The 15,313-nt window shown below is 45.2% G+C and overlaps 1 protein-coding gene across 1 annotated transcript; it reads left to right on the forward strand.

The window, feature by feature from the left end:
• The first annotated feature begins 13,659 nt into the window (after window positions 1–13,659).
• Window positions 13,660–15,006, forward strand: LOC145407482 (uncharacterized). The gene has a single exon (XM_080278411.1). It carries the CDS (start codon window positions 13,660–13,662, stop codon window positions 15,004–15,006), a length of 1,347 nt encoding a protein of 448 aa, XP_080134537.1.
• Window positions 15,007–15,313: the final 307 nt, after the last annotated feature.

Here is a 15,313-nt window from a genome sequence, read left to right on the forward strand (position 1 = left end):
CCGTGGGTGTGAACACTCGTGTGGATATTCTTTATTTTCTGGGAATCCTCAGAGAGGCCCATAGCTCGAGACGTTCCACAAGGTAATTAATACACAGCCTCGGACTGTCTCTGCAGGGTTCTCAAACTTCCTCCTTAACGTACGGTACATATGTATGTACAGGCCCTGGACATGATGTGTCCTATGGGGCCAATGGGCGAGAGGTGAGGTCTGCACCCAGTTCACCACTACCCTGTCTCTCAACTGACTCAGAGATTATGGGTGTGGTTACAAACGGTGCAGGAAGGACATGTCCCTGATTAGTGGTACGTGGACATACATTGCAGGAACGAACAAAACTATCTATGTCTCGTCCCATCCCTGGCCAGAGAAAGTCAGCTCGGATACGGCCCTGGGTTCTCCTTTTGCCCATGTGACCTCCTGAGGCTGAACAATGACCCCATTCTAACACTGCTTGGCGGTACTTGGCGGGAATGACAAACTGCAGTTGAACCTCGCCCTCAGATGTTCGTGACTCACGGTAGAGCCGTCCTTGTTTACGAAGGAACTTGGCTCGACCTCGCCGTGAATACTTTTTCACTCTACCCTTTTGTCTCTTTCGCACGGCAGCAAGTGTCGGGTCAGAATATTGTTCTTGAACAACAAGTTGGCTACACATCAGATCTTGCGGCGATTCAATGGTCACTGGGGTGACACAATCTGGAGCCTCAGTCATGGCTCGTGTTTCTGCAGCCGAAGTCTGAGTAGCGTCATCTTTGGTGCAACTATGCTTGGCACCGGGAATATTGCCTATGATTAGGTCAAATAAAGGTTGTGGCATGACAACTGCGACTGTCGTACCAGTGTAAAATGGAGATACCACCTGGATACATGCCTCAGGGAACAATCTCACTGATCCATCAATAAGGTTTGGATGGATCTGTCGACCTGTGTACTGCTCAGGCCGAACTAGACTCTTCTTGACAGAGCAACCTGAGGACCCGTTGTCTCTCATGACCTTCACAGGGATGTCTCCCACAAACCCTGGCTGAACAAGGAAGGCACTGTCACCTGTGGGAGGGTTTGTGGAGGAAGCAGCTAGCCACCCATGAGGCTGCTGAATAAATGATGTGGCAAACATGGTGCCTTGTGAACTAGATACTTGAGGGGTCGTACTCACTGCCTGGGGAGATGGAGCATTGGCCATCTGTGGAGGGGGGTTCACTGTCACTGTGGGACTAGTGAAGTGTGGGGGAGTACCCGTACTGATAGGGACGTGACCACCGTGCTGTTGCTGAGGAATGAAGGCTGCGTTCGCCTCCTGCCTTCTATTCACTTGAGCTGGTGGTGAAAAGGACAGTCCCGACGGTCGGTTGCGTGGCTGATACTGCTGCTGATTGGGGTACCTGTTGTACCGCTTCCACTCAGGTTTCTGAGTGTTTAGGCCCTGGTCCTTCTTCTGTGGTTTTGGACCTTGGCCATTATTCTGATAATGGCCTTGTTGTTGGGGTTCAGTCTTAGACGGTTTCCCAGATTTATCAGCTTTCCTGTTCCAGGTATAGTGCTTACGAGTTTGATACCCGTATGCAGTAAAGAATGCGTCAGCCTTCTTCACCATTTGGCTGGCATCTCTTACCTGGCAGATCTTAAGTTGAGCCATAAGTTCAGTAGGCCACAACTTTTCTAGCTGTGTGCGCAACATAAGGTCAATTATCCCCTCATGCGTGGAAGGAGTTTCATCTTTCTCCATCCACTCATCTAAGTAAGCAGTAAGCCGGTCAAGAAACTGAACTGCAGTCTCTTTATCCTGTAAACGTGCCCTCATGAATTGACTCTTGGAGTCGTCAACTGTGAGACCGTACGCTTTGACGAGTGCGGCCTTCATCATCTCATACGTGAGATTGTCTCCACGAATTCTGTGGAGAATATCGAGGGCAGGGCCCTCAAACAGGCTAAGAAACTGAAGCCGCTTAGCTGCATCATCCAGCTGGTACAGTTGAGCCATGTCTTCAAAACGAGCTATGTATGGCTCGATTCGCTCACCATCTTTGTATGGGGGAAGCTTGATGTGTGGGGTCGCCATAACATGTGCAGGGAGAACGCTCGTGGAGCTTGGACCAACTGCACCAGATGTGTCTGAAGCCAATGAATCTCGCTTGAGCTTCAGCATTTCAAATTCATGTTTTTCGCGTACCTTTCGCTCGGTACGTTCGTGTTCTCGTTCTCTCTCGCGTTGTTGTAACTCGTATTGACGTTCTCTCTCTCGTTCCTCACGCTGTTCTCGCTCATGTTCTAGCTCGAGTTCGTGTTGTTTTTGCTCGTGTTCGTTTTGTCGCTCTTGTTCTAACTCGAGTTCGCGTTGTTTTTGTTCATGTTCGCGTTGTTCTCTCTTGTATTCGCGGTGTTCTCGCTCGTGTTCACGTTGGATTCTACACTCTTCACGAGCATCTTTCTCACGTTCTTGCTCGTAATTAAACCGTGAGAGGACGTAGCTTTGAATTTTTTCTGGGTCAGTGAGGCCCATATCTTTAGCTTCCTGCACATAGACGCTGGTCGACATGATGCTAACTCAATCTAATAAACTACCGACTCAGTACTGACTGCGATTTTTTTTTGCAAAGAGAAATGCCAATAATCAAAAATAAAGAAAATAGGCACAGGTTAGTGGTGACCAGTTCTATCTAATTAAACTGGTAAAGAAAGAAAATTAAACAAACAACTGACTGTCAAAACTATTATGTAAATTAATAAAAATAAATCAATAATTCACCAGTAAGGTACTGCCTATAGACTTTAATGATAAATACCTAAATATGAACGAGTGAGTATTATCTCGTGAATAGCTTTAGAGGTAGGAGTTAATATACTGGAATAAGGTCGCCAATTGTCACGGGGTTTTTAAAATAAATGCAATTTTAAATGATAATGTTCAATAATACTAAAGAGCAGTACAATGAATTGTCTTGCCAAATCAAGCAATGATTACTTTATGCTGGGTTGCTTCGCCGATTCTCTAAGAACGAGAATTTATAAACTTTCTCAACAGTACACAGCAGAGATCAATTCCTCACAATTGCTGTTTATTAGTACTGTTAGACTGTGGAGAAAGTGACTTCACCCCTGACAATAAATAACTAATACTATTAATGATATCAGGTTCTTGCTGATGCGTTAACTCCTAGAAGGCACAACGGATTTTAAGCTTAATACAACAAGACTGGCCCAAGTACCAGTTATGAATAGCAAAGCGTTTATGCAAGCTAGAAGTTATAAAGGAAATAAGCTTAGTTATGGAGAAATGAAACACTAGTTTACGTTATATTAAGCTCGAGAAAAAGAACTGTTAAATTTATTAATTACAAAGAAATAAATTTAACGTTATATTTCAAAATGAATTCAAAATAAAGAGATTGCACTCACTCACTCAAAAGCTAAATTCTTAAACCTAGGAAAACAACATGCGGCGCACTCGGCCGGCATGTGAGGGAACAGCACCTTAACTAAACTCTTAAGTCTATGAAAACGATAAGAAAATACTGGTCAAAGAGTGGACTAAACAGATGACTGGGTGTCGTTACTGAGGAAGAACACTGCACTCACTGTCTCTCGCCTATCACACTACGTGGAAATCAGGAACGGCGGCACTACACTCTTGCCCAACCTGGTTTCGTGGCGCTCAAACCTCAACTGACTAACTCGTGGGAAGGAGGCAAGTACTGTGGCCACCTTATTAACGGCTAGAATGAGCGAAATGCGCCAAAAGCAAATCGCTCAGCGGAAGCGCTAATGTCTTCCACAAAGACGATCATTTATGACACACTGGAAAATTGTCTGAAAACCACTCCCAACTGAGTGAGCGGTTAACTGAACGATTAGAGTTCGCGGTTTCCCACAAAAGCCAATGTCACTAGCCGACTCGTGACATTACGCCCCATGAAAATCAAATCCTTTTTTCTTCAGAAAAAAGATTTCAATATACATACATATAATTCCTTACTCAGTCACACAAGATTCACACTGTGGTGTGTGTGTGCTATCCTGCTACAGGAGAAAGTCGCAGTCACCAGTGAGCGAAAAAAACCTCGTATTTACGTTAATAGAAGCAAACTTGGGGGAAAAATTCCATGACGACAGTGAAAAATCCTGTACTTAGGTCAAACTGAGGGAAAAGTTCGCTACATTTATGTTAACAACTAATTGTTATGTAGCGTAATGTATGTAATACATGGTGTAGGTGTGACAGTTGTGGTGTAACTGTACCTATGTGTAAAAGCATGTAATACAATTATATAATAAATAATGACAACAAGGCAGAAAAGAAGGGGCGGCAGCATGCGACAAGGACGACCAGCTAATCTGCACGACAGTGCTGCACCTGCGAAAACAGTCAAGGTGGAGCATCAAAAGTATCATTTCTCTCTCTCTCTGCTTAGCAATTAGTAGTTATGGTACAAAAAGTATACTATTTACATTATTAACCAGGAAACGTAGGCGTGAGGGTTCTTAGCAGGGGAAGTTTAACCTGGCATGCACCTCGCTCAACATGCGGCGCACCCGGTCAGCATGTGAGGGAACAGCACCTTAACCCTTAACGCGCGGCCATTGACAGCCAACCTCCTCCGGGTTTCGGGGTTGTATCGTGGTCTGAGTACCTGTAGGAAAATATTAGCCAAAAATCAGAGATTAACCCTAGAACATTGTACTTGGTATGGCAGATAGTACTTACATTCAGCTTTCTCCAGAGATAGGTGTTGAGCCTTCGTGGACTACCCAAGGACTTGTGGAGACTTGCAAATTTGGGTAACAAAATCTTCACTTTCACACCTCCAGCATCCCGGTTTCCCCTCTAGCTCAGCCTCATTCTGTCACAGTAAACTTTATACTACAACGGACAGGTAGTTTGGAATCCGTATTTGTACAATAAGCACTGAAAATAAGGCTAATTTCAACGGAGGATACGGCTGACATGCAGTGTGGCGGTGGTCTTCCCGTCACTCAACAAACATTTCCATTTTCACAGCTGAAAACATGTATACTACATTATTTTCAATCATATTACTTCCCAAAAGATCACCGCGGCACGCTTTTTATTCTGCCTTATGCCCGTTACTTTATTCTCGTTCCTGTCGGCCGCTCGCACTGACTCGGAAGAGTTGGAACTCGCCATAATGTCACTTTGAAAGCCTACAGTAAACTGACGCCAAACAGGGGCAAATCATGCGAAAAAAAGCTAGTGTTACAACTGGGGAAACAAGCGTTTCCTATTAGCATAAACTGTTTGTGAGAGGAGAGCACAGATTTACAGTTCTGAGCAGTCAGAGCGCTGCCATGTATCACAGCCAGGCTGGCCGGGCCCTGGTGGGGGGGGAGGGGGGGAAAACGCGATACTTGGCAACAACGGAGGTCAGTAGTACAAAGGTAAAGTATGCTAATTGTAGCTAAAGGGTGGTGGTACTGATAGACAATACCAGCTGGAACATCCTTGCCCACGTTTATTCAAAATTAACTCGAATCGCAAACGCGACGCTCCGCCGTTATGTCCTTTTTGACGAGCGTCGGAAACGCGACAATCCGCGTTTAAGGAGTTAACAACATCCCATCACCCAGTTTAGGGAAAACTCTAACCTGGCATCTACCTCGTTCAACATGCGATGCACTCGCCTGGCGTGTGAGGGAACAGCACCTTAACAACATCCCATCACCCAGTCCCCAGAAGCTGGCGTGAGGGTTCAACATGCGGCGCACCCGGCTGGCATTTGAGGGAACAGCACCTTAACAACATCCCATCACCCAGTTTAATGGTTAAACCCTAAACTTAATTAGCGAAAAGACTGAGTGTTTGTGCAGGACATCAAACGCTGCGATTCGCTAATGGAACCCAGTTTACTGGTTAGCTAACTCTACACTTACGACTAATAACAGGAAGCTGAGAATCGCTACGCAATCTCGAGCAGGTCACGTTTTAACACCCACCGTGGGTGTGAACACTCATGTGGACATTGTGCATTTTCTGGGAATCCTCAGAGAGGCCCATAGCTCGAGACGTTCCACAAGGTAATTCATACACAGCCTCGGACTGTCCCTGCAGGGTTCTCAAACTTCCCCCTTAACTTACGGTACATATGTATGTACAGGCCCTGGACATGATGTGTCCTGTGGGGCCAATGGGCGAGAGGTCAGGTCTGCACCCAGTTCACCACTACCCTGTCTCTCAACTGACTCAGAGATTACGGGTGTGGTTACAAACGGTGCAGGAAGGACATGTCCCTGATTAGTGGTACGTGGACATACATTGCAGGAACGAACAAAACTATCTATGTCTCGTCCCATCCCTGGCCAGAGAAAGTCAGCTCGGATACGGCCCTGGGTTCTCCTTTTGCCCATGTGACCTCCTGAGGCTGAACAATGACCCCATTCTAACACTGCTTGGCGGTACTTGGCAGGAACGACAAACTGCAGTCGAACCTCACCCTCAGAGTTTCGTGACTCACGGTAGAGCCGTCCTTGTTTACGAAGGAACTTGGCTCGACCTCGCCGTGAATACTTTTTCACTCTACCCTTTTGTCTCTTTCGCACGGCAGCAAGTGTCGGGTCAGAATATTGTTCTTGAACAACAAGTTGGCTACACATCAGATCTTGCGGCGATTCAATGGTCACTGGGGTGACACAATCTGGAGCCTCAGTCATGGCTCGTGTTTCTGCAGCCGAAGTCTGAGTAGCGTCATCTTTGGTGCAACTATGCTTGGCACCGGGAATATTGCCTATGATTAGGTCAAATAAAGGTTGTGGCATGACAACTGCGACTGTCGTACCAGTGTAAAATGGAGATACCACCTGGATACATGCCTCAGGGAACAATCTCACTGATCCATCAATAAGGTTTGGATGGATCTGTCGACCTGTGTACTGCTCAGGCCGAACTAGACTCTTCTTGACAGAGCAACCTGAGGACCCGTTGTCTCTCATGACCTTCACAGGGATGTCTCCCACAAACCCTGGCTGAACAAGGAAGGCACTGTCACCTGTGGGAGGGCTTGTGGAGGAAGCAGCTAGCCACTCATGAGGCTGCTGAATAAATGATGTGGCAAACATGGTGCCTTGTGAACTAGATACTTGAGGGGTCGTACTCACTGCCTGGGGAGATGGAGCATTGGCCATCTGTGGAGGGGGGTTCACTGTCACTGTGGGACTAGTGAAGTGTGGGGGAGTACCCGTACTGATAGGGACGTGACCACCGTGCTGCTGCTGAGGAATGAAGGCTCCGTTCGCCTCCTGCCTTCTATTCACTTGAGCTGGTGGTGAAAAGGACAGTCCCGACGGTCGGTTGCGTGGCTGATACTGCTGCTGATTAGGGTACCTGTTGTACCGCTTCCACTCAGGTTTCTGAGTGTTTAGGCCCTGGTCCTTCTTCTGTGGTTTTGGACCTTGGCCATTATTCTGAGAATGGCCTTGTTGCTGGGGTTCAGTCTGAGACGGTTTCCCAGATTTATCAGCTTTCCTGTTCCAGGTATGGTGCTTACGAGTTTGATACCCGTATGCAGTAAAGAATGCGTCAGCCTTCTTCACCATTTGGCTGGCATCTCTTACCTGGCAGATCTTAAGTTGAGCCATAAGTTCAGTAGGCCACAACTTTTGTAGCTGGATGCGCAGCATAAGGTCAATTATCCCATCATGCGTGGAAGGAGTTTCATCTTTCTCCATCCACTCATCTAAGTAAGCAGTAAGCCGGTCAAGAAACTGAACTGCAGTCTCTTTATCCTGTAAACGTGCCCTCATGAACTGACTCTTGGCGTCGTCAACTGTGAGACCGTACGCTTTGACGAGTGCGGCCTTCATCATCTCATACGTGAGATTGTCTCCACGAATTCTGTGGAGAATATCGAGGGCAGGGCCCTCAAACAGGCTAAGAAACTGAAGCCGCTTAGCTGCATCATCCAGCTGGTACAGTTGAGCCATGTCTTCAAAACGAGCTATGTATGGCTCGATTCGCTCACCATCTTTGTATGGGGGAAGCTTGATGTGTGGGGTCGCCATAACATGTGCAGGGAGAACGCTCGTGGAGCTTGGACCAACTGCACCAGATGTGTCTGAAGCCAATGAATCTCGCTTGAGCTTCAGCATTTCAAATTCATGTTTTTTGCGTACCTTTCGCTCGGCACGTTCGTGTACTCGTTCTCTCTCACGTTGTTGTAACTCGTATTGACGTTCTCTCTCTCATTCCTCACGCTGTTCTCGCTCATGTTCTAGCTCGAGTTCGCGTTGTTTTTGCTCGTGTTCGTGTTGTTGTCGCTCTTGTTCTAACTCGAGTTCTTGTTGTTTTTGTTCGAGTTCGCGCTGTTCTCGCTCGTATTCGCGGTGTTCTCGCTCGTGTTCACGTTGGATTCTAAACTCTTCACTAGCATCTTTCTCACGTTCTTGCTCGTAATTAAACCGTGAGAGGACGTAGCTTTGAATTTTTTCTGGGTCAGTGAGGCCCATATCTTTAGCTTCCTGTACATAGACGCTGGTAGACATGATGCTAACTCAATCTAATAAACTAGCGACTCAGTACTGACTGCAATTTTTTTTTGCAAAGAGAAATGCCAATAATCAAAAATAAAGAAAATAGGCACAGGTTAGTGGTGACCAGTTCTATCTAATTAAACTGGTAAAGAAAGAAAATTAAACAAACAACTGACTGTCAAAACTATTATGTAAATTAATAAAAATGAATCAATAATCACCAGTAAGGTACTGCCTATAGACTTTAATGATAAATACCTAAATATGAACGAGTGAGTATTATCTCGTGAATAGCTTTAGAGCTAGGAGTTAATATCCTGGAATAAGGTCGCCAATTGTCTCGGGGTTTTTAAAATAAATGCAATATTGAATGATAAGGTTCAATAATACTAAAGAGCAGTATAATGAATTGTCATGCTAAATCTAGCAATGATTACTTTATGCTGGGTTGCTTCGCTGATTCTCTAAGAACGAGAATTTATAAACATTCTCAACAGTACACAGCAAAGATCAATTCCTCACAATTGCTGTTTATTAGTACTGTTAGACTCTGGAGAAAGTGACTTCACCCCTGACAATAAATAACTAATACTATTAATGATATCAGGTTCTTGCTGATGCGTTAACTCCTAGAAGGCACAACGGATTTTAAGCTTAATACAACAAGACTGGCCCAAGTACCAGTTATGAATAGGAAAGCGTTTATGCAAGCTAGGAGCTATAAAGGAAATAAGCTTAGTTATTGAGAAATGAAACACGAGTTTACATTACATTAAGCTCGAGAAAAAGAACTGTTAAATTTATTAATTACAAGGAAATAAATTTAACGTTACATTTCAAAATGAATTCAAAATAAAGAGATTGCACTCACTCACTCAAAAGGTAAATTCTTAAACCTAGGAAAACAACATGCGGCGCACCCGGCTGGAATGTGAGGGAACAGCACCTTAACTATACTCTTAAGTCTAGGAAAACGAAAAGAAAATACTGGTCAAAGAGTGGACTATACAGATGACTGGGTGTCGTTACTGAGGAAGAACACTGCACTCGCTGTCTCTCGCCTATCACACTACGTGGAAATCAGGAACGGAGGTACTACGGTCTGGCCCAACCTGGTTTCGTGGCGCTCAAACCTCAACTGACTAAGTCGTGGGAAGGAAGCAAGTACTGTGGCCGCCTTATTAACGGCTAGAATGAGCGAAACGCGCCAAAAACAAATCGCTCAGCGGAAGCGCTAATGTCTTCCACAAAGACGATCATTTATGACACATTGGAAAATTGTCTGAAAACCACTCCCAACTGAGTGAGCGGTTAACTGAACGATTAGAGTTCGCAGTTTCCCACAAAGGCCAATGTCACTAGCCGACTCGTGACATTACGCCCCATGAAAATCAAATCATTTTTTCTTCAGAAAAAGATTTCAATATACATACAAATAATTCCTAACTCAAGTCACACAAGATTCACACTGTGGTGTGTGTGTGCTATCCTGCTACAGGAGAAACTCGCAGTCACCAGTGAGCGAAAAAAACTCGTATTTACGTTAATAGAAGCAAACTTGGGGGGAAAAACACCATGACGACAGTGAAAAATCCTGTACTTAGGTCAAACTGAGGGAAAAGTTCGCTACATTTATGTTAACATCTAATTGTTATGTAGCGTAATGTATGTAATACACGGTGTAGGTGTGACAGTTGTGGTGTAACTGTACCTACGTGTAAAATCATGTAATACAAATATATAATAAATAATGAAAACAAGGCAGAAAAGAAGGGGCGGCAGCATGCGACAGGGACGACCAGCTAATCTGCACGCAATGCTGCACTTGCGAAAACAATCAAGGTGGAGCATCAAAAGTATCATTTCTCTCTCTCTTTGCTTAGTAATCAGTACTTATGTTACAAAAAGTATACTATTTACATTATTAACCAGGAAACGTAGGCGTGAGGGTTCTTAGCAGGGGAAGTCTAACCTGGCATGCACCTCGCTCAACATGTGACGCACCCGGTCAGCATGTGAGGGAACAGCACCTTAGCCCGTAATGCGTGGCCATGGACAGCCGACCCCCTCCGGGTGGCGGGGTTGTTTCGTGGTCTGAGTACCTGTACGAAAATATTAGCCAAAAATCATAGATTAACCCTAGAACATTGTACTTGGTATGGCAGTTAGTACTTACATTCAGCTTTCTCCAGAGACAGGTGTTGAGCCTTCTTGGACTACCCAAGGACTTGTGGAGACTTGCAAATTTGGGTAACGAAATTTTCACTTTCACACCTCCAGCAACCTGGTTTCCCCTCTACCACAGCCTCATTCTGTCAAAGTAAACTTTGTACTACAACGTGCAGGTAGTTTGGAATCCGTATTTGTACAATAAGCACTGAAAATAAAACTAAATTCAACGGAGCATACGGCCAACATGCAGCGTGGTGGTGGTCTTCTTGTCACTCAAGAAACATTTCCATTTTGACAGCTAAAAACATGTATAATACATTATTTTTAATCATATTACTTCCCAAAATATCACCGCGGCACGCTTTTTATTTTGCCTTACGCCCGTAACTATTCTCGTTCCTGTCGGCCGCTCGCACTGACTCGGAAGAGTTAGAACTCGCCATAATGTCACTTTGAAAGCCTGCAGTAAACTGACGCTAAACAGGGGAAAACCGTGCGAAAAAAAGGTAGTTACAACTGGGGAAACAAGCGTTTCCTATTAGCATCAACTGTTTGTGAGAGGTGAGCGCAGATTTACAGTTCTGAGCAGTCAGAGCGCTGCCATGTATCACAGCCAGGCTGGCCGGGCCGTGGTGGGGGGGAGGGGGGAAAATGCGATACTTGCCAACAACGGAGGTCAGTAGTACAAAGGTAAAGTATGCTAATTGTAGCTAAAGGGTGGTGGTACTGATAGACAATACCAGGTGGAACATCCTTGCCCACGTTCATTCAAAATTAACTCGAATTGCAAACGCGACGCTCCGCCGTTATGTCCTTTTTGGCGAGCGTCGCAAACGCGACGATCCGCGTTTAAGGAGTTAACAACATCCCATCACCCAGTTTAGGGGAAGCTCTAACCTGGCATCCACCTCGTTCAACATGCGACGCACCCGGCTGGCGTGTGAGGGAACAGCACATGAACAACATCCCATCACTCAGTCCCCAGAAGCTGGCGTGAGGGTTCAACATGCGGCGCACCCGGCCGGCATGTGAGGGAACAGCACCTTAACAACATCCCATCACCCAGTTTAATGGTTAAACCCTAAACTTAATTAGTGAAAAGACTGAGCGTTTGTGCAGGACATCAAACGCTGCGATTCGCTAATGGAACCCAGTTTACTGGTTAGCTAACTCTACACTTACGACTAATAACAGGAAGTTGAGAATCGCTACGCAATCTCGGGTAGGTCACGTTTTAACACCCACCGTGGGTGTGAACACTCGTGTGGATATTGTTTATTTTCTGGGAATCCTCAGAGAGGCCCATAGCTCGAGACGTTCCACAAGGTAATTCATACACAGCCTCGGACTGTCTCTGCAGGGTTCTCAAACTTCCCCCTTAACTTACAGTACATATGTATGTACAGACCCTGGACATGATGTGTCCTGTGGGGCCAATGGGCGAGAGGTGAGGTCTGCACCCAGTTCACCACTACCCTGTCTCTCAACTGACTCAGAGATTCTGGGTGTGGTTACAAACGGTGCAGGAAGGACATGTCCCTGATTAGTGGTACGTGGACATACATTGCAGGAACGAGCAAAACTATCTATGTCTCGTCCCATCCCTGGCCAGAGAAAGTCAGCTCGGATACGGCCCTGGGTTCTCCTTTTGCCCATGTGACCTCCTGAGGCTGAACAATGACCCCATTCTAACACTGCTTGGCGGTACTTGGCGGGAACGACAAACTGCAGTCGAACCTCGCCCTCAGATGTTCGTGACTCACGGTAGAGCCGTCCTTGTTTACGAAAGAATTTGGCTCGACCTCGCCGTGAATACTTTTTCAGTCTACCCTTTTGTCCCTTTCGCATGGCAGCAAGTGTCGGGTCAGAATGTTGTTCTTGAACAACAAGTTGGTTACACATCAGATCTTGCGGCGATTCAATGGTCACTGGGGTGACACAATCTGGAGCCTCAGTCATGGCTCGTGTTTCTGCAGCCGAAGTCTGAGTAGCATCATCTTTGGTGAAACTATGCTTGGCACCGGGAATATTGCCTATGATTAGGTCAAATAAAGGTTGTGGCATGACAACTGGGACTGTCGTACCAGTGTAAAATGGAGATACCACCTGGATACATGCCTCCGGGAAGAATCTCACTGATCCATCAATAAGGTTTGGATGGATCTGTCGACCTGTGTACTGCTCAGGCCGAACTAGACTCTTCTTGACAGAGCAACCTGAGGACCCGTTGTCTCTCATGACCTTCACAGGGATGTCTCCCACAAACCCTGGTTGAACAAGGAAGGCACTGTCATCTGTGGGAGGGCTTGTGGAGGAAGCAGCTAGCCACTCATGAGGCTGCTGAATAAATGATGTGGCAAACATGGTGCCTTGTGAACTAGATACTTGAGGGGTCGTACTCACTGCCTGGGGAGATGGAGCATTGGCCATCTGTGGAGGGGGGTTCACTGTCACTGTGGGACTATTCTTCTCGCGATCATCCCAGGCGGAATAAGCCCCGCCTTCCTGATGACGTCACAGCCAGCTTCAGCCAATCATGTCGTTTCCCGCGCGAGCAGAGCGAAGGAGCCTTCAGATGTGACACAACAATACATTGTATTACAACTTTCAAATTATATTGATTTATATTTACTTTCCTCAATCATCTCTTGATATCAACTACAACGATTTGTAATAACTATATAGGACTGGTATACCTGACCGCTTACAGGTGATCGGAATTACTGATTTAGAGTCGGAGATTATAATGACTTATATTTTTAATTTCTCGGTACTTCCCTCGTCAAGTAGTGCCTGTCAGTTTTATTGAAAAAATATTGGTATTTATAATCAATAAATCTACTATGAAGGCTTAATGATAAAAGGAAGAGCCAAATTTTATGCCCACATTTGGAGATAGCAAATATTTAGCCTGACATATCCAATGTATGTTCGGCGGGGAGTTTAACGAGATGTCCGTTGCACCTGTCACTGGCTGTCAAACTCGAGACACATTAGCGCACGGAGATGGCAGATGCGCAAGCTCCTAAGACACCCTCTAGGCCTCCCAGGCTTGGTAGCCAAGCTAGAAATATTATACTGAATGTCTTTAAGTACTTCCGAATGCATGAGAATTACGACCACATTGCAGAAGTTGAGAAGAAGACAGCAGAAGCTACACAAGTCAGCTGCCGTTCTGTCAGCCGAATCAGACGTCAGGGAAGGTTAAGTGAAACGGGAGTAATTTCATCACCAGTATATCAGAAAAGAGTTTGCCCTGTATTTGATGTCGTGGATGACTTTGCCAGAGATGTGATTAGAAGAGAAATCTTGGCCTTTTACGAAAGAGGTGAGCTACCAACCATGGAACTTCTACACGAAAAAGTGAAGGAGCCACCAGTTTCATTTGCTGGAGGACAAACTTCTCTAAGGATACTTGTCAAAGATCTTGGATTTAGGTATAAGAAGCACAACAGCAGCAGAGCTTTACTCATGGAAAGAGATGACATCGTTGCTGAAAGAAACAAGTACCTTAGAGAAATAGAAAGGAACAGAAGAAGTGACCAGCCAAGACCTGAAATTTTTGTGGATGAAACCTGGGTAAATCAAAATGCGAGCGTTGAACGATGCTGGACAACCAAGGATGGTGCAGTTGGACCCAGACTTAAAAGTGGCAAAGGAGCACGTTTCATTATTGTCCATGCAGGAGGAGCTGACGGCTCTGTCCCAGGTGCACTTCTGATGTTCAGGTCAAAGCATGGGAATAAAGGAGACTATCATGATTCTATGAACCATGACACATTTAAAGACTGGTTCCTCCATCAACTGCTTCCTAATATTCCATCTAAATCACTAATAGTGATGGACAGTGCCCCTTACCATTCAAAGCAACTTAACAAAGCACCCACAAGTCAGGCACGGAAGCCCGAAATAATCAAGTGGCTACAAGAAAATTCCATCGAACATGATCCCACTCACTCAAGACCTGAACTGCTACAGATAGTAAAGATACACAAGAAAAGATTTCAGCAATATGAAATTGATGAACTCGCTTCTACAGCAGGACACAGAATTTTGAGGTTGCCACCGTATTACTGCCAGTTCAACCCAATTGAATTAATCTGGGCTCAAATAAAAGATAAAATCAGTAAGCGGAACTCCAACAGTAATCAAAATATGAAAAATGTTGAGAATATAACCAGGCAAGCCATTGAAGAGGTAACGAAGGAAAATTGGCAAAAATGCATTGATCATGTACATAAAATTGAAGGAGATTATCGAAAAAAAGATGTTGCTTATGAGCACCTATATGAATCATTCACAGTTGATTTACTATCATCTGATGAAAGTAGTGTCGAAAGTGATGAAGATTAAGACCAGATTACATCCATGGCAGTGTATATAGTTTTGATGTAAAAAAAAAAAAAAATGGGGTGTAAACGTGGCCCGCCTCCTCGCGGTGCACCCTGGGCAACGTCAAGCAATGACAGCAAAATGGGCCATAACTCACACTGGGGAAGGGGGGGGGGATTATAATTTCATCAAGCGCACATTGTGCAGAAAAGCAGAATGTTAGTTCCACAAGTATGTGTTGATATTTAAGAATTCAACGTGAAGATTACAGGATACACGTAAGGCCATACAATGTGTTATACTAAACGCACAATAATATAACAACCAA

The sequence above is a fragment of the Coenobita brevimanus genome, chromosome 73 (assembly GCF_032717465.1).
Source record: "Coenobita brevimanus isolate Jiangsu-jjx chromosome 73, ASM3271746v2, whole genome shotgun sequence".
NCBI classification, from domain to species: Eukaryota; Metazoa; Arthropoda; class Malacostraca; order Decapoda; family Coenobitidae; genus Coenobita; species Coenobita brevimanus.